Raw genomic sequence first — 27,660 nt, forward strand, 5'->3', positions numbered from 1 at the left:
GGAGGAGGAGGAGGAGGAGGAGGAGGAGAGAAAAAAAGGTGGCAGTGGTTGTTGTTGTTGTTGTTGTTTTAAGATGGTGTTATACTTTCGTTTTCTTCTTAGTCTTTTTTTTATTTTTTTCACTTCTACGTAATTTTTATTTTATGTTTTTTTTCAGGTTTTGGTAGTACCGTATTTTCTGTTTATTTTTTTTTTTTATTTCCTGTTTTCCTTTCTTTACTTTTCTTTTAATCCTGAAGTTTTTTTGTTTATTTCGTATCATCGGGTTCAAGTTTTCATGGTAATTTTTTGTTTTGTTTTCTATTTGCGTCATTTGTTATTGCTGTACTGTATGTCATTGTAGGATTTGTGTTCGATACGTAATTCACTTGCGTTTCTTTTCTGGTCTTATTTGCATGGCTATTCTTGACTGTGTGTTGTGTTTTGTTGTCTATGATCTGTGTTGTTACCGTAGATTATGTTGTGTTCTGCATGGCTCGCTACGTGTATCATTCCAGTTGTATCTAAATATCTGTGTTGCCTTCCGGTTTATAAATATCTGAGTTGCCTTCCGGTTTATAAATATCTGTGTTGCCTTCCGGTTTATAAATATCTGAGTTGCCTTCCGGTTTATAAATATCTGTGTTGCCTTCCGGTTTATAAATATCTGTGTTGCCTTCCGGTTTCAGATAAAACAACATTTGGGTCAGTTGTGAAACGTCTCATTAAAACAACTATTCATTCGCTCGTTAACTAATTTATTTATACATACAATAAGTCATTCATACGTCCATACACTAGTTTTCTCTTATAAGTGATATATACTCATTTCTTTAGTTTAATGTATTTATTTGTGAGAGAGCACTTCGAGGAAAATGAACAGAACGAAGAGGAAGAAAAGGAAACAGTACTAAAGAAACAAGAGTAATAGGAACAATATGTAATAACAGAAAGATAAATAGATAGATAGATAGAGCTAGAGAGAGAGAGAGAGAGAGAGAGAGAGAGAGAGAGAGAGAGAGAGAGAGAGAGAGAGAGAGAGAGAGAGAGAGAGAGAGAATCAAACGACAATAAAAACAACAACAATAACGCAAATAAGTGGATGATGGGAGAGAAACAAGAAAATGAACAAGACTAGCAAAAAGAAAAAAGAAAACTCCAGAGACAAGAATGATCGGAACAACATGAATTATAAGAGAGAAAGAAAAATAATCGACAGGACAAGAATCAAACAAAAATAAAGAAAACAAAAACCAACACGAATAAGTGAGTGAGGAACAAGAAAATGAACAAGACCAGGAAGAGGAAAAAGACAAAACTAAAAAAACAAAAAAAAAACCAGGAATAATCGGAACAAAATGAATTATAACAGGAAAAAAAAACAAAAACAAGAATCAAACAACAAAATAACAAAGATATCTCGACAGACATTTATATTTTCTTCTATAGGAGCAGGGCATAGCGGGCTTATGTTTTTGTTCTGCTTTCGTTTTTTATGCCCTTGCGCTGCTTCCTTCACTGCATCAGACAAGCTCTAGCCATCACCACGCCCCCCCCCCAGTCCCAGCCTCGCCACCAGCAGCGCCAGCACCATCATCACCAGGGTGCCGGGGGAGGCTTGGGCGGGGCGCGCGGCGTTGCAGAGTTTCGTGTCGCACACCTTGAGCTTTTTGGTGTGGGTGCCCACCTCCATCTCTAGCATCGTGTTCCCCACGGATTTCCTCTTGCTGGGGTCCGTCACGTCCGTCACCACGCCGCAGAACGACGAGTAGTTGACCATCGTGTCTGTGGAGGCGAGGCGGGGTTACGGGTGGTGGGGTGATGGTCGAGGGGTGGTGGTGGAGGTGATGGCATGGGGAATGGCAGGAGTTGGTTAGTTTGGGTGAGGTCTTTTGGTTGGTGATGGAGGTGGTGGTTGTGGTGGAAGCGCTGCATTAACCTTTGTAGTAGCTCCAGTAGTTCTTGTTGTTGATGTAATTTTTTGTAGCTTTTGTAGTTGTTGTAGTTGTCGTACTACTACTACTACTACTACTACTACTACTACTACTACTACTACTGCTATTACTACTACTACTACTTCTACTACTATTACTACTACTTTTTTTTTCTACTACTACGGGCCTCCATCCATTAGAGTTGCGTTGTGAGCGGTATATTCTCTCATATCCTTTCACAAAGCAATTCATTGGCCCCACCCCGCCAATGACTGTGGCCGACAACCATCTTTATTTAGTATTACAAACCTCACTAAACATATTATTCTTAAGCTAACAGAGCTTGTGGTTGATACGACTATCAAACACCGTCGCCTCGAAGTCCAGGTCGGCAATGTGGGTGGGTCTAAATAAACGATACTATATTGATATTTCAAATAAAATAAAAACATAGATGAATTCAAATTTTCATTATCTGTATTTTAGAAAACTTACAAAACCTGAAAACCACACGTTGACACGTTCCTATGGACGGTAATACTAGAAACGCCTGAACCTGTGTTTTGTTATTTGGCGTCCCCACCGTCAAAACCTGGCGCTTTTGTTTACAAACACTGGTCTCTCGTGAACTGCGCATGCTCAGACCAGCAAGCATTGACCTGTACAGTCTCACAAAGCTTTTAAACCATAATTAAGAGTTTCTGGAAGGTTGAATCAGACATACAGTACCACTACCACAATCCCTGCTGTTTCTAGAACGACACTGTACAAGTTGTATATATATGTACAGAGTGTACATCGTTCTAGAAACAGCGAGGATGGTGGTAGTGTATGTCTGATTCAGCCTTCCAGCAACTCTTAATGTGTTAAAAAGCTTTGTGAGACTGTACAGGGCTACGCTTGCTGGTCTGAACATGCGCAGTTCACGAGAGACCAGTGTTTGTAAACAAAAGCGCCAGCTTTTGACGATGGGACACCAAATAACACAACACCGGGTGCCTTCAATACCACGGCATGCTCACAAACGAATATGGAATATCAAATTTGAGGCAGTGAATAATCATTTTGGGGGCAAAGTTAAAGGATTTTTCTCTTTGATATATTGATTTTTGAGTCTAACATAAAAATAAGCTAGTATTTTAATGTTGATGATCTAAGTATGAAATCTTTTCACCGAAGATATTTCATGCCCCGAAGTTTTTTCATACAACACCGGGCGCCCGGCCACGCATGCGCAGTAGGGAGGAGACAACGTTTTTTTTTTCAGAGGCGGAAAAAAGTAGCGATTATCGCTAGTTTGGTTACAAAAGTAACGAAGATACCGATATATATTTAAATAAGTAGCGGATGGCCGATAACCCGATTTTGTTATCAGCGATAAAGTATCGCGATAACGCCCAGCTATGATCAGGGACATGAACGAAACCTAAAGAGAATGGACACAGACAGGTAACTGAATGGCGTGTGTTTCGGGGCACTTCAGACTTTCTCAGCGTGACCCTCACGACCCTTCCTGAAGTGGCTTGACGGCATAAAGGGTTGTGGGCCTCCCTTCGTCTTGTAGAGTAAGGTTAGCTTGTTAGGAGAGGGGAAGATGAAAGGGAGATAGGAAAGGAAACTGAGGTTGACTTAGGAGAGAGAAAGATGAAAGGAAAAGAGATAAAGGAGGTGTGCTTGGCTTAGGTAATGAAGGAAGGGAAAGGAAAGAAAAAATGAAAGAAATCGAAATAAGACGAAAGGGTGGTAAGATTAGGTGGTCAGTAAAGAAAGAAAGGAAAAAATGAAAGGGAGAAAGGAGGGGAAAAGGAGGATTCCTCAGGTTATGAAGGAGGGAGAGGGAGAGGAAAATGGAAGAAATCGAAATAAGAAAAAAAATTATATTATGGTTAGAATATTAGTAAAGAAAGAAAGGAAAAGATGAAAGGGAGAAAGGAAAGGAAAGTGAGGTTAGGTTAGGTTATGAAAGAGGGAGAGGGAGAGGAAAATGGAAGAAATCGAAATATGTAGAAAGTATAGTAAGGTTAGAATATTAGTAAGGAAAGAAAGGGAAAGAGGAAAGGGAGGCTCGAATAGTTTGTGCACTTAGTATTTAGGGAGAAAGGAGAGGAAAGGGAGAAGGAAAGGAGGGGAAGAAGGGAGAAAGAACAGTATCACGGGCATTGTAAGGTATAGTGAGGTTAAGTTCCCTGGTTCTCGGTACACTCACTTGTAATGTATAGTGAGGTTAGATTCCCTGGTTCTCGCTACACTCACTTGTAAGGTATAGTAAGGTTAGGTTCCCTGGTTCCCGGTACACTCACTTGTAATGTCGTACCACATAATCTGGAGGCACTTCTGGGTCTTGGTTTTGCAAGTGTAGGAGGGGCACTTCGCCACGGTGGTGCAGTGCTGAATGAGATCCGTCAGGTTGGGCTTTAAATCGGGGGGGTCTGTGGGTGGGAAGAGTGAGGTCAGCGTACACTTAGGAGAGCGGAAGGAGTGTAGAACAAGGTAAAGAGAAGGGTGTGGAGAAAGGAGGAGAGAAAGGAAAGAGAGAGGAGAGAGAGAGAGAGAGAGAGAGAGAGAGAGAGAGAGAGAGAGAGAGAGAGAGAGAGAGAGAGAGAGAGAGAGAGAGAGAGAGAGAGAGAGAGAGAGAGAGAGAGAGAGAGAGAGAGAGAGAGAGAGAGAGAGAGAGAGAGAGAGAGAGAGAGAGAGAGAGAGAGAGAGAGAACAAACAGATACTAGAAAATATGAATGACAGGAACAAACAAGCAAAACGGATAGGAACAATCAGAACACAAAGGAAAGAGTATTTTAAACAGACAGGAACACACAAATGAAACACGCAGGAAGAAATAGGAACAAACAAACAAAACACGAGAACAAGTAAACTAGACAGGAACAGAAAAAATATAAACAAGCTAAACAGATGAGAAGAAACAGGAACAAACAAGTCAGAGCAATTGACAAGCATGTGCAGCAAACCCACGCCATCCCTTCCTCGCCCTCCGCGGCACCCACCGGTGTAGACGAGCGTGTGCTGGCAGGGCTGCGACTCGCCCATGATGTCCACCATGTGGTCGTCACAGTCCACGGAGATGTTCTTTCCCGTCCAGGTGAAGTTGAAGCAGACGAGTTCATCTGTGGGGGGTGGGGAGCTTAATAAAGGTGGTAGTAATGAGGGGGTGGAGAAAGAGAAGAGGGAGAAGAGAAGGAGGAGAACACAAAGAAACACAAAGGAAGAACAAACAACAGCAGACCTCATGGTCCTTACGAGGCTGTTTGTGACAAGCTACACTAACTATCTCATCAAAGGTTTAAGATAAAGGACAGCAAAGGCGAAGGCTCCTCCCCACCCCCCCATCCCTCCAGCCAAAGCTGGCAGGAAAGGAAAAAGAACCATGCAGCAAGGAAAAACTGTATGGAAATTATGTAGGAAAGAGGAAAGACCTACCATTACTGCTACCACTAACCGGGCGATAAAAGCGGACAAGAACACCAGTATTCGAAAGAACTTAACGTTATTGCGACAATTAGTAATATCTTAGTTCCTGGTTGGATTCAAAACACTTGTCTAATCTATTCTTGAAGGCCGTAACTGTTGTACTATCAACGACGTCACAGGGTAGAGAGTTCCAAATATTAACAACTCGATTGAAGAAGAAGTGTTTAGCTTCGTGCGACGAGCATTTTTTACCTCTTATCTTCAAACTGCGATTTCTTCTTGTTCTATTTGATCGATCAATTGTAAAGTAATCTTCCACATTAATATCACTGAATCCTTTAAACATTTTAAGCACTTCTATTAGATCGCCTCGCATTCTTCGTTTTGATAGGCGCAATTAATTTACTTCTTTAAGCCTTTGTTCATATGATAAAATTCTCAACCAAGGAATCATCTTTGTTACTCTTCGTTGAACCCGTTCCAACTTTTCTATGTCTTTTCTGTAGTAGGGAGACCAAAACTGTACACAGTACTCTAGACGGGGTCGAACCAACGAATTATACAGTTTTAATACTACTTTTTCCGATTTATTATTAAAGACTCGTCCGATGAAGCCAACCAATTTGTTTTCAGTTTTAACTACCTCTGAACAATGCTGACCGGGCTTTACATCGCTTGATATAGTGATTCCAAGATCCTTTTCTTTACTTACTGCAGAAAGTTGTTGGCCATTTATTACGTACCGAACGCGATTGTTATTGTTTCCGATGTGCAACACTTTACATTTGTCAACGTTAAATTTCATTTGCCATTGATTGGCCCAACAAGGAAGAAGGAAGAGGAGAAGGAGGAGGAGGAGGAGGAGGTGAAAGGAAAGATAAAAGTGAGTGGAAACATGAGAGGAGTAGAAGAGAGAGAGAGAGAGAGAGAGAGAGAGAGAGAGAGAGAGAGAGAGAGAGAGAGAGAGAGAGAGAGAGAGAGAGAGAGAGAGAGAGAGAGAGAGAGAGAGAGAGAGAGAGAGAGAGAGAGAGAGAGAGAGAGATTTTTTCCTCTTCATCCCCCTACAATGTTGACACACTCTTACAGACCTTCAGAAAAGATAGCGACAAAGAAAGAGTAAAGGCAACACACACACACACACACACACACACACACACACACACACACACACACACACACACACACACACACACACACACACACTACACTAAACGCCGCTAAAGGAGTCTGAGCCGTGTTTTACCTCTCATTAAAAGCAAGGTTAGGCGGGGAAGGGGAGGAGGCAGGTAAAGGGGGGGTGAGACAGGTGGAGGTAGGTGAGGAGAGGGAGAGAGGGGCTTGTGGACTGTTGCAGGAGATTATGAATAACTGTGACTTCCTCCACGGGGAAAGAGGGGGGTCGAGGAAGGGGGAACGGGAGAGAGAGGGAAAGGGAGGAAGGAGGAAGAGGAGGAGAGGATGGGGGAGGGGAGAGAGAATGAAAGGGAGGAAGGAGGAAGAGGAGAGGATGGGGGAGGGGAGAGAGAGGGAAAGAGAGGAAGGAGGGATGAGAGGGGAAGAGGGGAAGGAGAGGAAAGGGAGGGGAGATGTTGAAATGAAAGGAAGGGGAGGCAGGGGGAGGAGAGATGGGGGAAGGGGAGAGATGAGGAGGTATGGGGAAGGGAGAGGGAGAAAGGGATGGGGAGAGGGGAAATGGAGAGAAGGGGAGAGGGGGAATGGAGAGAAGGGGAGATAAGAGGGTGGGGAGAAGGGGAGAGAGGGGAAAAGGGGGAAAGAGTAAAAATGAATCCTACACACACACACACACACACACACACACACACACACACACACACACACCTAAGCCTCCTCGCCCCCCACGCCCAAGTTTCGCCCCTGTGGCACACCTGCGTGAGGGCGGAAGCACACACCTGTCCACCTCCCAGTCTGTTGCTCCCGCTGCGTGATTCTCATTAGACGAAAGAAAGGGAAAAATAGAAAGACAAGTTAGCCTCCTCCTCCTCCTCCTCCTCCTCCTCCTCTCCTCTTTCCCATTCTCTTTCTCTCTCTCTCTCTCCCAGTTACCTGTCGGGCACCTGGTGTTATATTTTCCTCTATTTAATCACGAGCGCCTGTAAACGTGAGGGAAGTTTTTACCTTTGCACTTAGCCTCAGAGAGAGAGAGAGAGAGAGAGAGAGAGAGAGAGAGAGAGAGAGAGAGAGAGAGAGAGAGAGAGAGAGAGAGAGAGAGAGAGAGAGAGAGAGAGAGAGAGAGAGAGAGAGAGAGAGAGAGAGAGAAGGGTGGTAGGAGGGGACAGATAGACAGACTGACATTAAAATAGACAATCATTCATATATACAGACAGGCAAAAAAAACATACATCAAACAGAAAGACAGACAGACAGACAGACAGACAGACACAGACAGAAAACTATGTATAATAACAACAAAAAAAAAATAATAATTGACATATGCACACAAGAACAGATTAACACACACACACACACACACACACACACACACACACACACACACACACCAGTCATAAGGGAAAGTGTGTGTGTGTGTGTGTGTGTGTGTGTGTGTGTGAGCGGCAGGTGTGTTCGGAAAGAGCCAGTCAGGTGCGCTCAGGTAGGCGGAAGTGTGCGTTCACCTGGGCCGGGGGTTCGAGTCCCTCACAAAACTTCCCGAGAATTCTATTGACGGAGGGCCATTGAGGGAGGTGGGGAGGGGGGGAGGAGGAGGGGGTGACAAAGACAAGGGGGGGTGGGGAGGAGAGTACAGGTGAGAAGGTTAAGGGGAAGACATGATTGGGTCCTGTATCGATCATTGCGTGTGTGTGTGTGTGTGTGTGTGTGTGTGTGTGTGTGTGTGTGTGTGTGTCCTTAGATCTGTTCCTTTCTTGCTTATTTTTCTTTCATTATTTATTATGCGTCTTTTAGTATTTGATTAGTTTTCTCTCTCTCTCTCGCCAGGTATTGATCACACAGGTAAGAGCAAAAGGTGTATTCAGACCCAACTAATATTCTCGTATTTAAACCGCGCTAATATTTGTCGATTTTCTTTTCTCTTTTTCAATCTGAGGGGAAGGGAGAGGCTTAAGAGGGGGAGGAGGAGGAAGAGGAGGAGGAGGAAGAAGAGGAGGATAGAGGTGAGTGTTTTTACCGAGTGCTTCAATATACCTCTCCTCTTCTTACCGTTCTCTCACTTTTTATTTATTTATTTTTTACTCCTCTTTGTTTTTTCCCTCATCCCCACTTCCTGTTTCCACTTTCATCTTCTCTCTTATCTCCCTTATATTTTATCATGTTTTTTTCTTCTTCTTGTTTTCATTCTCCACTTTTCGCTTCCATTTTCTCCTCCATCCCTTTTAATTCCTCTTCTTCTTTCTCTTATTTTCTTCCATTTTTACTTTTTCAGTTTTATTTTGCTCTTTTCCTTTCTCATTTTTCTTTCGTCTCCATTTTCATCTTCCATTCTTCCACTCTGTTTCTCATTCACTCTTCATATTCCACCTTCATCATTCGTTCTTCCTCTTCCCCTTTCCATTCCCTTTATTTTTTTCTTTCTCTCTTCCCTTCCTGCGTTCATCTTCTTTTTCCTTCTCTTTCCATTCATTTTCTGCTTCCTTCTCTTCCTATCATTGCTATTACTACTACTACTACTACTACTACCTCCATTACTGATATCACTGTTATTATCATCATCATCATCATCAGCACCACCACTACCACCACACTCCACAGGTTAATTGGATGTCGCGTATCACCTGTCGCCTCGTTTTCTTTGTCTTTATCTCGTCGGCTTATCAGTCCCGCTTATCTTGTTATCGGCGCTACCTTAATGTGTGTCCGTGTGCGTCAGCAACCACCGATAAGCTCTTTTGCAACGGGTTCACTATTCGGAAAATTCAGATTGCCTTGTTTACTGAATCACTGTTATTTCACTCATTTACCTAACTATCTATCCGCTTATCTATCTGTTTGTCTATGTGTATATCTATTTATCTCTCTCTCTCTCTGTCTATCTGTGTGTCAGGATTATCGCGTAACATCTAAATAAATAAAGATCAGTGGAAATCAGTTAATACGTTTGTTTTTAAAGTACAGAGAATCCACTGATAAGCTCTTTTGCAACGGGGTCACTATTTGGACAGTCGAGATAGCTTTGTTTATTGTTACTTCATTCACTTACTCAACCATCTATCAACCTACGTATGTATGTATCTTCCTATCTCTCTATCTCTCTATCAGTTATCAAGGAACGGACACCAAATGAAAAGCAAAACAGTGGAAATTACCCAGTACGTTTGTTTTTCACGTATAGAAAATCCACTGATTAACTCCTTCGCAACGGGTTCACTATTTAGAAAGGCGTTAGGAAGCAAAGTCATCGCGGGCCTGACACCAAATTAAACTGAAAACGGTGGGAATTAGTTGCTATGTATTTGTTTCCACCGTAGAGTAAAAGGGAATACACTGGTGGCCTTCTCAACCATTTTTATCTCTGTATCTATCTGAGCTATCGCGGATCTAAACATCAAATTAAAAGAAAATGTTGGAAATTAGTTGGTGTGTCTGTTTTTCTTCAACGTAAATTAAATCGAGTGAAAATGTATCCTCTTTTTCAACGGGTTCACTATTCAGAAGTCAATATGAATCGCGGGACGGACACCAAATTAAAAGGAAAATGATGAAAAATAGTTGGTATGTTGTTGTTTTTCAAGGTAAAGTAAAGGAAACGAAATTGTGTCCGCTTTTACAACGGGTTCACTATCAAGAAGTCAAAATGAATAGCGGAACTGATACCAAATTAAAAGGAAAATGGTGGAAATTAGTGAGTATATATAGTTTTTGCAATAGATTTAAAGGGAATAAACTTGTATCCTCTTTTGCAACGGGTTCACTAATTATTCTGTAAATGAAACAAACACACAAAAAACTTATAGCAGTATTAGACAAGATAATCAGAGAAATAAGAGTGTTCAAGCTCCTTACTGTCATTAAAGCAAGGGTACCGCCTCACCTTTTTTTAATTATTAGTTAATCATTAGTTTATTGAGTATTCGTATTATCTAATTTTCCTAGAGTAAAAATAATCCCGGTCTGTTTATTAGTTTCCCGGTACTGACATGTCTTGCGAGAAATACTGATAAGGCGGAGATAAGCTGCCGCGGTGATCAGACTCAAATGAGAACCTATCGTGGACCATAAGAGAAGCTCGTGTTCCTAACTTACGTAAAGAAAATCCAGTCATGTTTATTAATTTCTGAAGACTTAATAGGGTTGTTAGCTCCTGTAGTGATCCGAGTCAAATGAGAACCCTTCGTGGACCGTAAGAGAAGCTCGTGTTCCTAACTTATCTAAAGAAAATCTAGTCATGTTTATTAATTTCTGAAGACTAATAAGAGCGTTGTATAGTTTCCTCAGTGTTCCGAGTCAAATGAGAGACTTTCATGGACCAGCGTCTCGTACATACCACCAAAGGAAATAAAAGCAGCTCGTATTTCTAACTTATATAATAGGAATCCAGTCATGTTTAATAATTTCTGAAGACTTAATAAGAGGGTTGTTAGTTTTCTTAGTGTTTCGAGTCAAATGAGAGACTTTCGTAAAACGACTCCGGAAATAAAGAAAGCTAATATTTCTTGACTCCTACAAAGGGAATACGGTCCTCCTTACTACATAGGTTCCTGGTGACTTGTGAGGACTGATAAGATGCTTGTTAATCCGAGTCAAATGGGAGTCGTTTATTACTCATCACACCGCCGAAGGAAACAAAGGCAGCCAGCTCTCAGTAACTTCTATAAAAAAATAACCGAATCCTCCGTCTTAGCTTCCTGGTGAGGCGTGAAGACTGATAAGACGGATGTTGTTGTTGGGTCTTAGTGACTTGAAAAACACGAGACCTTCCTCCCACCACAGGCTCAAGGGGCAATGCGACGGAGATGAGCACCGCGGCAACGCACAGCTATAGCGTATGCATTCAGTATTACCTGGGTGATCAGCCTCAGCGAGTACCAGCTGTCACAGTAAACGAAGACGCTGAAGTCCATATTCCTAAAACGTATCCCATTACGACTATTTTACAAGGCCTCAAAGAAAATAAGCCTGGTCTTCATGAATGATTTTCCCGTTCGTGGTGCAGAGGTCGTGTAGAACCATCACTGGGATCACAAAACTGGCGCCCTGAAAAGCACAGTAACTTTCACGAGAGGTTTTTAAAACAGGCGAGCTGAGGCGCCGAGACTTTTATGACCACGGTCCTTAACTCCTTGAATGCGGATTTCCTACAAGAGACATCACCAAGCTACTGGAATGGAACAAAAAGTGGCTGCAACAATTCAATGAAGAAAAATATAAAATCCTGCATTTGGGAGCGGATATCCAGCACACCAATACCACATGGGAAACACTCCACTATCCACCACAGAGGCAGAGAAAGACCTGGGACTATATGTGACCAGGCTACCAGTGAAGGGATATCCAGCACACCAATACCACATGGGAAACACTCCACTATCCACCACAGAGGCAGAGAAAGACCTGGGACTATATGTGACCAGGCTACCAGTGAAGGGATATCCAGCACACCAATACCACATGGGAAACACTCCACTATCCACCACAGAGGCAGAGAAAGACCTGGGACTATATGTGACCAGGCTACCAGTGAAGGGATATCCAGCACACCAATACCACATGGGAAACACTCCACTATCCACCACAGAGGCAGAGAAAGACCTGGGACTATATGTGACCAGGCTACCAGTGAAGGGATATCCAGCACACCAATACCACATGGGAAACACTCCACTATCCACCACAGAGGCAGAGAAAGACCTGGGACTATATGTGACCAGGCTACCAGTGAAGGGATATCCAGCACACCAATACCACATGGGAAACACTCCACTATCCACCACAGAGGCAGAGAAAGACCTGGGACTATATGTGACCAGGCTACCAGTGAAGGGATATCCAGCACACCAATACCACATGGGAAACACTCCACTATCCACCACAGAGGCAGAGAAAGACCTGGGACTATATGTGACCAGGCTACCAGTGAAGGGATATCCAGCACACCAATACCACATGGGAAACACTCCACTATCCACCACAGAGGCAGAGAAAGACCTGGGACTATATGTGACCAGGCTACCAGTGAAGGGATATCCAGCACACCAATACCACATGGGAAACACTCCACTATCCACCACAGAGGCAGAGAAAGACCTGGGACTATATGTGACCAGGCTACCAGTGAAGGGATATCCAGCACACCAATACCACATGGGAAACACTCCACTATCCACCACAGAGGCAGAGAAAGACCTGGGACTATGGGTCGCATTACAAGACATTTCACTGCCCAAAAACACATATTTGACGAGGCTTTCGTATGAGTTGTGGGCATTTCCAGGCGTAGTTTTATGACCCTGGTGGTAGTTTGACCCTTCTTCTGTACCGTGAACCTAAGATGCCATTTCCAGGGGTAGTTTTATGACCCTGGTGGTAGTTTGACCCTTCTTCTGTACCGTGAACCTCAAGAAACACTCATTAGAACCCGACTGACCCACTCTTTGACCTTTAGAATTAGCTGATGCGGGAAGGGAAAGAGCCTAACAATACCGACCTATATGTTACCAGGCTACCAGGGAAGGCCAGATCCGTGCCAATCGCAGCGGACGGGTTAAAAACAACACGGCGTTTAAAAAAAAATCTGACGCAGCATTTCTTCGGTGCAACACAACACCCGCCGCGAGGCATTCCGTACGGCTGGTCAGTATTGTTAAACGCTTTCGGCTCTCACATCAACTATTTCCCATGGCCAAAAATGAGATCAGTCGGGTTCTTACGAGTAGCATTTTAGGTTCACGGTACAGAAGAAGGGTCAAACTACCACCAGGGCCATAAAACTACCCCTGGAAATGGCATCTTAGGTTCACGGTACAGAAGAAGGGTCAAACTACCACCAGGGTCATAAAACTACCCCTGGAAATGGTATCTTAGGTTCACGGTACAGAAGAAGGGTCAAACTACCACCAGGGTCATAAAACTACCCCTGGAAGTGGCATCTTAGGTTCACGGTACAGAAGAAGGGTCAAACTACCACCATGGCCATAAAACTACCCCTGGAAATGGCATCTTAGGTTCACGGTACAGAAGAAGGGTTAAACTACCACCATGGTCATAAAACTACCCCTGGAAATGACATCTTAGGTTCACGGTACAGAAGAAGGGTCAAACTACCACCATGGCCATAAAACTACCCCTGGAAATGGCATCTTAGGTTCACGGTACAGAAGAAGGGTCAAACTACCACCAGGGTCATAAAACTACCCCTGGAAATGGCATCTTAGGTTCACGGTACAGAAGAAGGGTCAAACTACCACCAGGGCCATAAAACTACCCCTGGAAATGGCATCTTAGGTTCACGGTACAGAAGAAGGGTCAAACTACCACCATGGCCATAAAACTACCCCTGGAAATGGCATCTTAGGTTCACGGTACAGAAGAAGGGTCAAACTACCACCAGGGCCATAAAACTACCCCTGGAAATGCCCCAAACACCTACGAAAGCCTTGTCAAATATGTGCATGTGCTTGGGCGCCGAAATGTATAAGAACGCGACCCTCTGACCTTTGGCGAATATAAATACATCACTGATAAACTTGTGTGAGCCGCGGGATATATATTTAGAGACAGCGAGAGTGCAAATATTGAGGTTGCAATATTTAACCAAGGATGTAATATTTTTAGGCAGGCACAAATTGGACACACACACACACACACACACACACACACACACACACACAAAGGAGGCACTCTGAGCGGTCTAACTTTAACATTTGTGAAGCGATGCGATGAATCAAAGGACAAACAAAGCATGAATGAATGACTGAATGAAGAACTCGCCCAGAACAACACTGTGAGGCCGCCGCGGAGGGAGGGACGAGGAGGGGAATGAATGAATGGATGAGTGAATGAATGAATGAATGAAGGAAGGAAGGAAGGAAAGGAGGGAGGGAGGAAGGAAGGGAGGAGGAGGTGAAAGAAGAAAGGAAGGAAGGAAGGAAGAGACGAGGAGGTGAAGGAAGAAAGAAAGGAAGGAAGGAATGAAGGAAGGAAGGGTCGAGGAGGTGAAAGAAGAAAGGAAGGAAGAATTGAAGGAAGGAAGTGAGGATGGGAAAAAGGAAGGAAGGAGTGAAGGAAGGAGGGAAGGGAGGAAGAAAGGAAGAAAGGAAGGAAGGGAGGAGGAGGCAATGGAGTGAAGGAAGGAAAGAAGGAAGTAAGGAAAAGAGGAAAGAAGAGAGGATGGGAGGAAGGAAAGCAGAAAGGAAGGAACAAAGAAAGAAAGAAAGGAAGGAAGGAATGTTTAAATAAATGAATGAAGGAAGGAAGGAACAAATGTAGAAACGATGGAAGGAGAGAGAAGGAGGAAAAGAAGGATTGTACAAATAAATGAAGGGATGAATGAATAAAATAGGAAGGAATAAAGCACGGGATGAAGGAAAGAATATACGACTGAACGAACGAACGAACGCAGGACTGAAGGAAGGAAGGAATAAAGGAAGGAATGAAGGAAAGTATTAATGAGTGGATCGGTGTATTTGGGACAAGCATCGTTCTTGTCATTTTTTTTTACAGTAACGGAGTAAAATGCCTAATGTGTCCCATAACTCGTGCGTGCGTGTGTGTGTGTGTGTGTGTGTGTGTGTGTGTGTGTGTGTGTGTGATGATGCATTTTTATATAAACCCGAATTTCCTTTTTATTTTCGAGGATGGCTCACTGACACACACACACACACACACACACACACACACACACACACACACACACACACACACACACACACACACACACACACACACACACACACACACACACAGCTCTCGGCAAACAACCACTTTTTTTCTTCTTTTTTTTTCATTCTACAACTTTAAAAATCTTGTCTTTTTTTTTTCATTCGCATAATGATAAAATAAATAATTACATGAAGATTGAGAGACAGATAGATAGATAGATAGATAGATAGATAGATAGATAGATAGATAGATAGATAGATAGATGTAAAAATAGGTTGATAGATAAGTAGATTAAGTAGCAAAATAAATAGAGCCTTCTAGATTTCTTTCATCAAATCAACAACAACAACAACAACAACAACAACAACAACAATCGGTGACTTTTTATTCCCCTGTTCCTCCTTTTTTTCTCTCTCCCCCTTCCTTCCTCTCTTTTCTGTCATCCCTTTCTTTCCCCTCCCCTTCTCTCCCCCTCCCCTTCTCCTCCTGTCTCTCCCATTCCCTTCCCTTTATTTCCTCTCTCTCTCTCGTTTGTTTCCCTTCCTTCTTTCCCCTTCTTCCATTCCCTTCCCTTCCCTTCATCTCTTTCTTTTCCCTTCCTTTTATTTGGTGATCTTTCTCTTCTTCCCCTTTTCTCTCCCATTCCCTTCCCTTCCCTTCCCTTCTCTTCCCTTCCTTCCTTTCCCTTCCCTTCCCTTCCTTTCCTTTACACGCATTGGAAGGGAGAAGGAAGGGGCAGGGTGGAGCAATGGGCCTGAGATAGCAAGAAACACCCCTTCCACACCCCTTCCACACACACCCTTCCATTCTTCCCCTTCCATACTAACCCTCCACACCCATTCCAGTAGTCTCTCCATACCTCTTTCCTCTTCCACACCTCCTCCTCACTCCCCTTCCTCTCTCACCTCCTCCCCTTCCATATCCCCCTTCCAACACACCTCTTCCCTATCTTTAACCCCTTCCATATATATTTTCCCCTTCCATAGCTCATTCCACACCCCTTCCTCCCCTTCAAAACCCTCCTCCACATCCCCCTCCCTTTCCTTACCCTTTCCAGATAACCTCCTTCCCTTCCACACCCCTTCCACGCACCTCCTCCTCCACTTCCTCACCCTTCCACACACCGCCTTCCCCTTCTATATCCCTTCCACATAACCTCCTGCTCTTCCACTACCCCTTCCATAGACTTCCTCCCTTCCTCTCCTCTTCCACACCTCTTCCTTCCCTTCCATACCTCTCCCGCACACCTCCTCCCTTTCCATAACCCTTGCATCCGGTTTTCCCTTCCTTTTCCTTTTTCCCTTCGCCCTTTTCCCTTCCACACAAACACATTTCACACTCCCCTTCATCCTTATTCATTATTTATCCACATCCTCTCCCGTATTCGCTCGCTCTCTTTTCCACAACTCTTTCCTCCCCTTCCATCCCCGTCCTCCCCTTCCATCCCCGTCCTCCCCTTCCACAACCCCTTCCATATCCCCCCTCCCCTTGCAGACACCCCACTACACTCCCTTTTCTCTTCATCCATTATTTATCCACACCCCATCTACACCCTCTTCCTTCTCCCCTTCCATCCTCATCCACCCCTTCCACATACTCTCCTCCCCTTCCAGACATCTCCCCTACCTTCCACACCCCTCCATAGTCCCCTCCCTCCCCATCCGTTACTTATCCACACCCCATCTACACCCTCTTTCCCTTCTCCCCTTCCATACCTATCCTCCCCTTCCACAACCCCTTCCACATACTCTCCTCCCCTTCCAGACATCTTCCATCCCTTCCATTCCCCACTTAAGTCCCCTTCCTTCCCATCCATACCCTCTTTCCTCTCCCTTTCCATACCCATCCTCCCCTTCCACAACCCCTTCCACATATTCTCCTCCCCTTCCAGACATCCTACATCCCTCCATTTCCCACTTAAGTCCCCTTCCTTCCCATCCATTACCCATCCATACCCTCTTTCCTCTCCCCTTCCATACCCATCCTCCCCTTCCACAACCCCTCCCATACCCATTCTCCCCTTCCACAACCCCTTCCACTTGCTCTCCCTTCCTCCCCATCATTACTCATCCACAACCATCCACATCCTCTTCACTATTCCCTTTCCCCTCCCACAGCACACCCTCCCCTACTCACCATCACTAGTCTGCGCCCCTGCCGAGCCTGACATAAGCAGCAGCAGCATTGCCGGCAGGACGCACAGCAGCCCAGCAAGTCGACGGTCCATGCTTGTCCTGGGCTGCACAGCGACCTGGAGCCTCGACTAATATATCCTCTTGAAGCGACCGTCCTTATTTTTAGACGCGTGGGGGATCGTCGGGCTGGTGTAGGACGCTGCGGGGTATCCTGTGTATCCTTGAGTATCCTTCAGTATCCTGGAGTGCCCTAGCTTTCCTTTCTTAATTTGGTGTCCTTGCTCTTTTTTTCTCTCTCCCTCCGTCTCCCTGCCACTGCTCAGACTAACTACCACCACCATCGCCGCCGCCGCCTCCCTTTCACAGCTGTCTACAGGAATGTGTTAGCCTGATAAGATAGACTGATAGTGCCTGATATGCTCCCTCCTCTCCCCCCTTAACCCTCACTCCCCTTCTCTCTCTCTCTCTCTCTCTCTCTCTCTCTCTCTCCCCGTCAATTCTTTCTCCCCTCTTCAATGTCTCTCTGTTTCCTCATTCCTTCCATTATCTCTCTCTGTTCCTCCTTCTATCTCATTTCCTCCCTTCCTTTCGCTGTTTTAATTCTCCTTCATTCTCCTCTCTCCCTCTATTTGGCCTTTCCTCCCTCTCTCCCTTCCTCATTCTCTCCCTTTCTACAATCTCACCTTATCCGTCACTCTCCCTCTTCCCTCTCTTCCATTTCCTCTTCCCCTCTGTCTATCTACTTCCCTCTCTTTCTCTCGCTTTATCGCGCCCTCCCTTCCTCCTTCTCTCTCTCCCTCCCTCTCTTCTGCGATCTCCTTACCACTATCATTCTCCCTCTCCCTTTTTTCCCTCCCTCTCTCCCTCTTTTCGTCTCCTTCCCCTTTCTCTCTTCTCTCCCTTTCTTCTCCCTTCCTCTGCAATCCCTCTACCTCTATTATTCTCCCTCCTCGTTTCTCCCTTCCTCCCTTTTCCTTTCCTTCCATTTCCTTCCCTCCCTCCTGCTCCTCCTCTCTCCCTCTGTCCCTCCTCCTCCTCCTCCTCCTCCTCTTCCCTTCTGCAATCCCTCCACAGTTATCACTCTTCCCCCCTTCCCCTCCTCCCTCCCTCCCCGCCTTCCCCCCTTCCGTGTTTACTTTGATCAGATATTGTGTAACTTTGCCTGGTTACGGGCCGTGTCGTGTGCTGGCGGGCGACTGTCTGTGCCGCGGCCTGAATAGATCGAAGAGCGCTTTGGGTAACAGACGAAAGGAGTGGCGGCAGAGACAGAAAGAGACGGAGATAGATAGATAGGTAGATAGAAAGAGAGAGAGAGATGAATAGATAGATAGATAGACACACAGATAGAATAGATGGATCGATGAAAAAAATAACGAATGTGTCCTTGAATGGAAGAATGAGAAAAAAGAGTGGAAGAGGAAAGGGAGAGAAGAAAGAGGAGAAAGAGAGAGATGGATAGATAGATAGATAGATAGAAAGAGAGAGAGAGATGGATAGATAGGTAGATAGATAGATAGACAGATAGAATAGATAGATCGAAGAAAAAAAGTAATGAATTTGTCCTTGAATGGAAGAATGAGAAAAAAGGGTGGAAGAGAGGGAGAGAAGAAAGAGGAGAAAGAGAAAAGGCGTGAAAGAAGGGAGAGAAGAGGAAGAGAAGGATAGATAACAGAAAGAAATAGAGAGAAAGATAGTAAGGTAGACAGATAGATAGATAGATACAGAGAGAGAGAGAGAGAGAGAGAGAGAGAGAGAGAGAGAGAGAGAGAGAGAGAGAGAGAGAGAGAGAGAGAGAGAGAGAGAGAGAGAGAGAGAGAGAGAGAGAGAGAGTTTCCCTTCATTACCTCCACTCTTTGTCTGTGTGAGGTGAGGTAAGGGAGATAATGACGTCAGGACAGGTGTGTTGACATGACGCGGCGCACCTGAGGCAATTACGGGGTGATAAGGTGATCGGCGGGGACAGGTGGACAGGTGGCCGTAGAGTTACCTGTTGTTAATTAACCTAATGTAGTGGAGTCACGAAGCGGCGCCGAGACCATTGACTTAATACACTAATGGAACGGTGAGAGAGAGAGAGAGAGAGAGAGAGAGAGAGAGAGAGAGAGAGAGAGAGAGAGAGAGAGAGAAGGGGGGGAAGTGGGAGGAGATATAAATAAAGAAACAAGAAAGGACATTAAATGGAAAATGAAATAAAAGAGAGAAAGAGAGAGAGAGAGAGAGAGAGAGAGAGAGAGAGAGAGAGAGAGAGAGAGAGAGAGAGAGAGAGAGAGAGAGAGAGAGAGTAGTGCTAAGGATTACGTACGGTTCAGCCATCAGGAAAATGCTCTTGTGTGTGTGTGTGTGTGTGTGTGTGTGTGTGTGTGTGTGTGTGATAGAGATAGATGGACAGACAGATAGATAAGAGAAGCAGTCATCGTTTTTAAGCTTAAAACACACACACACACACACACACACACACACACACACACACACACTCCTCTCACTCATTTATATTGCAACTCCTTTCTCATTTATCAAATATTTCCACTTTCTTTCTCCTCTCTTTTCCCCTTTTTCTTCTTCTTCTTCTTCTTCATTTTTTTTCTTGTTCTTATGATCATTGTTCTTCGCGTTCTTGTTTTTGTTCTTTTCTTCTTTGTCTTCTTATTTTTTTCATAATCGTTATCTTCTTTTTCTTTTTGTTTTTTTCTTTTCTTCATCGTTTTCTTCTTCTTCTTCTTCTGCATCATCATCTTCTTCTTCTTAGCCTTGAGGACGTTTTACTAAGAGATCAGAGAACGTAAAAACAAACAAAAACAAAACAAAAACACTCCTTAATGAAGCTATATATATGAAAGTCTGCGGCTGAACCCATTGGGCGAAAAAAATAAATAATATAAGAAAGTCAAACCCCGCCAGCGATAGGGAATTAAAATCGGTTCTGAGCAACGTTGCCAGATTGTCGTACTCAGCCGCTTATATTTCCCGACTTCCTACCCCAACACCTTCTGTTGGCAATAACTCCAATCACGAAACTCATTGGTAGTTATCGTTAAGTTAGATCTTCCTTTTTTTGGCAATAGTTAGGCGTCAGAAACCGGTAAATACTATGCTCTTAGTACGACAATCTGGCAACGGTGGTTATGAGGTCGCTACTTGGAAGGTCGTTATGAGAGACTGGGGCGGATGGAGAATGCGAGGTATTGTTATTTTTTTTATAGTGTTGATTAGCGGCAGATATTTCAAAGTCGTATTATTATTTCTTAAGTCATGTGGCTAGATTGGCTATTTGTTTCTATTATTGGGTACGGAAAGGTAGCTTGATCCACTGAAGAAGGAAAGGAGAAGGAAGAGGAGGAGGAGGACGAGGAGATGGAGGAAGAGGAGGAGAAGAAAAAGAAATAGGTACACGAATTAATAGCCTACTAACCGAAGAACGAGAGAGAGAGAGAGAGAGAGAGAGAGAGAGAGAGAGAGAGAGAGAGAGAGAGAGAGAGAGAGAGAGAGAGAGAGAGAATCAACCAAACCAATTAACCACGCCTTGAAAAACGGACCGAAAGAGACAAACCAGCCTCTGTGTTGCTGACGAAAGACCAAGCGACGTTAAACAGACTCAGGGAATATCGTTGCCTCTAACATTGATCTGAAGCGGGAGAGAACATGTAAACTTAAACTAAAGCAATGGAATGACCGAGGAATGGAAGTGAGCTTTGTAACCAAATGCACGAATAATTAATCCTGGAAAGGTAGCTTGATGCATTAGAGAAGAGGAGGAGGAGGAGGAGAAGGAAGGGGAAGGAGAAATATGAGGAAGAGAAGGAATAGGAAAAGGAGAATGATAGACGAAGGAGAGGGAAGAGGAAGAGAGAAAGAAGAAAAGGAAGAGGAAGAAGAAAAAGAAGAAGAGGTGATGAAAGAGGAGAAGGAAAGATGCAAAAGAAAATAAAGGAAGAGGAGGAGGAGGAGGAAGAAGAGAAGGAAAGAAGATGTAGAAGAAAAAGAAGAAAAGGAGAAGTAAAAGAAGAGCAAGAAAAAGACCAAGAGAGAGAGAGAGAGAGAGAGAGAGAGAGAGAGAGAGAGAGAGACTGCAAGAACACACGAGGGCGAAACAGAACAAAGGCCACAGTGACGCCCGCTGCCCAGACAACTCATCGCCAGCCAGCCAAAGGGCGGCGAGAAAGGAAGGAAACAACGAGAGAGAGAGAGAGAGAGAGAGAGAGAGAGAGAGAGAGAGAGAGAGAGAGTATGGGATTCGTTTCCTTAATCTGAGTGCAAGGGCGCCAGAAGGGGATCAAGCGAAGTGTGAGAAACAAAAGAGGATTCGGAAAGAAGGAAGAAGGGGAGTGGCGAGTAAAGCGGAGAGTGGGAAAGGATAAGAATGGAGGAGAGGGAGATAAAAGGTCGTGTAGGAGTGGAAAAGATATTGCGGCGATGAATGATGAGAAGAGGAAGAAAATGGAAGAAAGGGAAAATTATAAATATTATAAGAAAAAAGATATCTAGAAAGATGAAACAAGAGTAAAAATAACAATACCACACGAAGTACTAGTAACTGAAGCGCTGGGATACGGTCAGTTGTCAACCTACCTGGCGTGTCCCGGGCTACTCAGGTCTCTGCTGCTTCAGCAGTTCCCTGCGAATCCGCATGAGCAATAGCTAGGCAAGCACCTTGCCAGGCACAATGTGCTGCGTAATACCACGGTAATTAGTGAGGTCCTACAGTCCTCTTTTCTTTTCCAGATAGGGACGACCAACCCCCTCTTCCAGTCACGAGTAATGGTACCATGTTGCCACACGTCAGACAAGACTGCACGCAACCCCGCGGGTTGCCTCACCTCCAGCTTTGAACAGCTCCGCACCGATGTTACAGGTACCAGTTGCCTTTCCACCCCTCAACTTTGCCACAGCCTCTTTGACCTTGCCAAGAGAGGGCAGGCGTTCATCGATGGGTGGATCAGCATCCGCCACCTGCAACCCGGCAACTGAAAGCTGCCCACGTGGAGGGTCTGCCGTGTACATCTCCTCAAGTACTCAGCCGTCAGCTGTTCGGATAGTGGGAGGGAGGCTCGGAGCGGAGCTTCTTCGGGACTCGGTAAGCAGGTTAGAGGTCATTCGCATTTAAATGGCCCTCGACTTCCTCAGCAAGACTCGTGGCATACCTCTTCTTGTCTCTCCTCAGGAGAGCTCTAGTCCTATGAGATGGTCCTATATGGTCGTATTGGTCCCGATTCCCAGCAAGTCTGGCAGCGCGACTCTTCTCGATATTCTCCACCGTGTCCCTCCGGAAAATCCTGCAGTTCTTAATGATCATCCAGCGAGTACTAAAAAGTTACAAAGATGTTCTCATTACCGCTTCAGCATTATAACTCTGGTCTGATGCCAAGAACCTGCAATTCTCAAGTCTCTGGAACTGGAGATAGGCATATCAGTCAACAATCAACGGGGGCGTACGCCGGGGAGCGCGTCGCCTCGCCCATCCTACGTCTGCAATAATGCGGCAACAGTGATAACACTGTAAAAAAAATGTAATGAGAAAAGCAAAACGGAAAAAAAATATTCTAAAAGCATGAATGGTCAAAGAGAGCACCATCCACATTACAACAACAACAACAACAACAACAACAACAACAACAACAACAACAACAATAATAATAATAATAATAATAATAATAATAATAATAATAATAATAATAATAATAATAATAATAATAATAATAATAATAATAATAATAATAATAATAATAATAATAATAATAATAATAATAATAATAATAATAATAATAATAATAATGAAAAAATAGCAACAGTAATAATGAGAACACATATAAATGAAAGCACACACTCAAAAAGATATGCAATGAACGAGATTGGCGGCAATAATCATAAAGCTAACAGGGTCATTTTGAGGCTAAATTACAGATAATCAATTAATGAGCAGAGTTCGTGGTGTGTGTGTGTGTGTGTGTGTGTGTGTGTGTGTGTGTGTGTGTGTGTGTGTGTGTGTGTGTGTGTGTGTCGCTATCTCTCTCTCTCTCTCTCTCTCTCTGTCCTTGCCAATCCAATATTTATCTCTTTATCTGTTCTCCTTCAAGCGTACCGTTACAAGATCCACTCTCTCCTCCTTTACTGTGTCTCAACGCGTGATTGGGAACTGTATGTGTGTGGGTCTGATTAACTTCTCGGCCATAATTCCGGTAATCGTTAAAGTTATAAGACGGGATTATGAGCCGAGGTCCTGACAGCTGGGAGGAGTGATGGAGAGCGTGATAAGTGACAGTCAGCACTCGTAAGCCGATTAGATTCCATGTGTGAGGATTTGCTGCATTTTTATTAAGTGGTGTTGGAACCTAATGCTGTGTTGAGAACTTGAGAGAGAGAGAGAGAGAGAGAGAGAGAGAGAGAGAGAGAGAGAGAGAGAGAGAGAGAGAGAGAGAGAGAGAGAGAGAGAGAGAGAGAGAGAGAGAGAAGGGGGGAAGTGGGAGGAGGTATAAATAAAGAAACAAGAAAAGACATCAAATGGAAAATGAAATAAAGGAAAGAAAGAAAGAAAAGGAGAGAGAGAGAGAGAGAGAGAGAGAGAGAGAGAGAGAGAGAGAGAGAGAGAGAGAGAGAGAGAGAGAGAGAGAGAGAGAGAGAGAGATGGCGAATGCTTTACCTGCCATAATATGTGAGGTGACACTATCAGACTCGAAGGAAAGGGTCTCATACTGAAATTCGATAATGTACACAAAGGGAAAATAGATGGGTGGATTAATCTGATGGATCCCCAAAACAACAACAGGGAAAGAAGGAACACAAAAATGGTAATAAATCTGACGCTGGATTATATATTCGTGATCACACATCGGACGTATCTCAGACGTTTTCGGCTCTCACAACAAATACGGTCGGATTACAAGACATTTCCTCGTCCAGCAACACATATTTGACAAGGCTTTCGTAGGAGTTGTGGGCATTTCCAGGAGTAGTTTTTGATCCTGGTGGTAGTGTGACCCTTCTTCTGTACCATGAACCTGCAGAGATAGTCATTAGAACACGACTGACCCCCTCGTTGACCTCTAGAAATAGGTGATGAGAGAACCGAATGTGTTTTGTAATAGCGACCATATTCTCAAAGGTCACAAAGGTCAGTCGGGTTCTCACGAGTGCCTTTTACGGTCACAGTGCAGCAACCTTGTCAAACTACCACTAGGCTCATTAATATACCCATGGAAACACTAACACAACCTCTACGAAAGCCTTGTCAAATGTGCGTGTCTAACCCCGAAATGTTTGGGAATAGGACCTACAGATTTATATGTCTTTCTGCTCGTGTCTCCAACGGGGCAAAACGGTATAGGGGAGAGCGGTGATGATTCGGCCACTTAAGAAATAAAAATAAATAAATAAATGGAAGCAGTAATGTGATTTTGTTGACCTCAAAAGGTTCCTTCATCATTTGGGTCTTTAATTGTTAATGTCACACTCGTAGCTATTTCCGGTTTTCATCAGTAGGTGATGAAACACAAATTTCTAATCGTCCGAACCATCCTTATACCCGTGTACGTGATGGTTCGGCCAGGGAGGTGGGATGGCACAGACACTCGTATTGCTCGGCTAAATCTTGTATAACATAAGTTAGATTAGCTTTTTAACAAGAAATGATCAACTCCAAGACATCTGTGTAAGTACAATAATAGCCTCTTAATATTCATGGGAAGGAAAAAGGAAAACTAACATATACCTTAAAGAATTGTGGAATTATGGCTTCATTCTTCCCTCACAAGCATAAAATCTGAAAATAAATCAATCAAATTAGCTTCTTTATAATAACTGCAACACAGATATCATTATACTGATCTGAAATTAATAAAAATCATGAAAAAATCAACTGTCCGAATCTTCACGTATCTATATAAAATAAATGGCAGGGCACGTACAGTCCACTTCCAGCACGAGGGCCAGCAGGTGTTCGTGTTCTGCGGCAGTACCTCCGCTTTGCATCACTGCTTCATCATAATAATGCACAATCCGCTATTTGCCATATGCTTGAAGTGAGACACACCCTATAAATATTACATAGGAGATGAAAAAAAATCTGACCTGCATCGAAAAATACAGTTCCAAGGGCGTGGTTATCTTGCGTGGTCCAGGCCCAGGGGCGGTATTCTCAGACGCCTCCACCTCGGACATCAACTATTTTCAAAGGTCAAAATGGAAATTAATCGGGCTTTCAGGAGCTTCTTTTTCACATTGATGGTACAGAAGAAGAGTTAAACAACCACCAGGGCCATTAAACTACACCTGAAAATGCCCAAAACGCCTGCGAAAGCCTTGTCAAATATGTGTAATTGGGCGCCGAAAGGTTTGAGAATACGGGTCCAGGGCAACAAAGCTTTCCACATTCACACAAGATCTCGCGGCACATATATTGCCCTTACGTTTTACAATAATTGCTATGTCCGGCCCATCCCACTGTCCGAATCATCACCGCTCTCCCCTACTGTATCTCAGCTTGAACGAGAGCTACAAACTAATAAATACAAAGCTCAATAGATGAATGAATAAGTCTGCTTCCCTGTTGACTCACATAACTTCGCAATCTTAAGCAAAACTGGTCCTATTTTTTTTCTTTCTCCACGCGTGTCGGCATCATCGCGCCCCTTACTCTACCTGCTGACCCTGAAAGTCGGCCGCTGCTGCTGACGATGCTGGAGAGACGGATGGTGATGATGAAACGATTACGACAGAGAGAGAGAGAGAGAGAGAGAGAGAGAGAGAGAGAGAGAGATCATGTATGCATTTCACACGCTTCTCCACGCCCTCTCTCTCTCTCTCTCTCTCTCTCTGTCTCTGTACTTTTCCCCTTCTCTCTCCTCCTCCTCCTTCTCCCCTTTTATTCCCCTTCCTTCTCCCCGTTTATTCCCCTTCCCTCTCTCCCCTTTTTCCTCCCCTTTCATGAGATGGGGTCAGAGAGAGAGAGAGAGAGAGAGAGAGAGAGAGAGAGATTTGCACCGGGCGCCATGAGGAAAGTGATATCGACGAGGGGGTTGGACACATATAACTTTTCACTCCGTTGTTATCGCATTTTCATGTTTTATTCCATGCCACTCAGCGCCTTGCCCCGCTCAGGAATATTTCAGCGTGAGGGGCAGTGGAAGAGGGAAGGGAAATAGGGGAGAGAAGGGAAGGAAGGGAAGGGAAGAAGAGCAGAGAGAGAAGGGATATATTTCGGCGTGACATCCATGGGTATCTTATTTAGCGGAAGGGGCTGTGGAAGGGAAGAGAATGAGGGGAGAGAGGGGGAAGGAATGGGAAGGAAGGGAGAGGAAGAATAGCTATGAAAGGAAAGGAAAAGAGGGAATAAGAGAAGGGGAAGGAAGGGAGGGAAGGGAAAGAGCTATGGGAGTAAAAGGGGAAGGAAGGGAGGGAAGGGAAAGAGCTATGGGGGTAAAAGGGGAAGGAAGGGAGGGAAGGGAAAGAGCTATGGGAGTAAAAGGGGAAGGAAGGGAGGGGAAGAATAGCTATGAAAGGGAAGGGAGAGAGAGGAAAGAATGTGGAGGAAGGGGAAGGGAGGGAGAGGAAGAATAGCTGTGGAAGGGAAGGGGAAGGAAGGGAGGGGAAGAATATGCATGGAAGGGAAGAGAAAGAGAGGATCGAGAGAAGGGGAAGGAAGGGAGGGGAAGAATATGCATGGAAGGGAAGAGAAAGAGAGGATCGAGAGAAGGGGAAGGAAGGGGGGGAAGAAGATAGCTGAGAAAGGGAAGGGAAAGAGAGGAAAGGGGAGAGAAGGGGAAGAATAGGTGAGAGAGAAGGGATGTATTTTGGCGGCATCCTTGGGTGTCTTATCTATATATGTCCGTAGGCGCTTAGTAACATTAATAGACGGTTGTATGCATACCAAGACACGTATACACAAATGCACACGCCTGTACACACACACACACACACACACACACACACACACGGAGTTATTCCCATACTCTTTAGGGTGCCAGAAACTCAACATGTTCGTATTCCCTGTGAGCGACTTCGGCTTCATTTTATGCCTTACAACCTCGATTATGAGAGATTTTTAGCATTTATGGGATAGCGGAAAATAGTAGAAGAGTCTGTGAGGGGTAAAGAAGGGTTTATATTGGGTGTTTTAAGGGTTTTCAAGGTATGAGGAGGAGGTTAAATCAGGGTTCGGGAGGAGGTGTGGCTGAGGTGTTAGATGCAACCGGGGAGACACTTGTTAATCTTCCTTTTATGAGGCCCTGGGAGGCACACACCACCATGCCGGCCACACGCTGCAGAGGACAGAACATTCCACCAGTCACACGTGCAGGGGAGGGGGGAGAAGAACGTGGTATAGGTTAAAAAAAGGCAGAAAGAAAAAACCGCTTTGATCTGTATACAACTTTGCTGGAGGGGTGATGGGGGACTTGCGTAGGTT

At 44.4% G+C, this 27,660-nt stretch overlaps 1 protein-coding gene across 1 annotated transcript; it reads right to left on the reverse strand.

Annotated features, from left to right (window-relative positions):
* Positions 1 to 716: 716 nt before the first annotated feature.
* On the reverse strand, positions 717 to 17,587 carry LOC126985361 (uncharacterized). The gene is made up of 4 exons (XM_050840133.1): positions 17,266 to 17,587; positions 4,914 to 5,033; positions 4,214 to 4,342; positions 717 to 1,764 (listed from the first exon to the last, which is right to left on the reverse strand). The coding sequence occupies exons 1-4, from the start codon at positions 17,354 to 17,356 to the stop codon at positions 1,514 to 1,516; spliced, it is 591 nt and encodes a 196-aa protein (XP_050696090.1). The 5' UTR covers positions 17,357 to 17,587; the 3' UTR covers positions 717 to 1,513.
* Positions 17,588 to 27,660: the final 10,073 nt, after the last annotated feature.

The sequence above is a fragment of the Eriocheir sinensis genome, chromosome 59, assembly GCF_024679095.1.
Source record: "Eriocheir sinensis breed Jianghai 21 chromosome 59, ASM2467909v1, whole genome shotgun sequence".
Lineage (NCBI taxonomy): Eukaryota > Metazoa > Arthropoda > Malacostraca > Decapoda > Varunidae > Eriocheir > Eriocheir sinensis.

What these genes read in the sequence shown, in the direction of transcription:
- LOC126985361 (XM_050840133.1), bottom strand. Translation starts at nt 17,356, where the DNA reads ATGGACCGTCGACTTGCTGGGCTGCTGTGCGTCCTGCCGGCAATGCTG. An exon ending in AGGGGCGCAGACTAGTGATG is followed by an intron (nt 5,034 to 17,265) that starts GTGAGTAGGGGA and finishes CACCCCCCACAG; the next exon opens with ATGAACTCGTCTGCTTCAAC. An exon ending in TATGTGGTACGACATTACAA is followed by an intron (nt 1,765 to 4,213) that starts GTGAGTGTACCG and finishes TCGCCTCCACAG; the next exon opens with ACACGATGGTCAACTACTCG.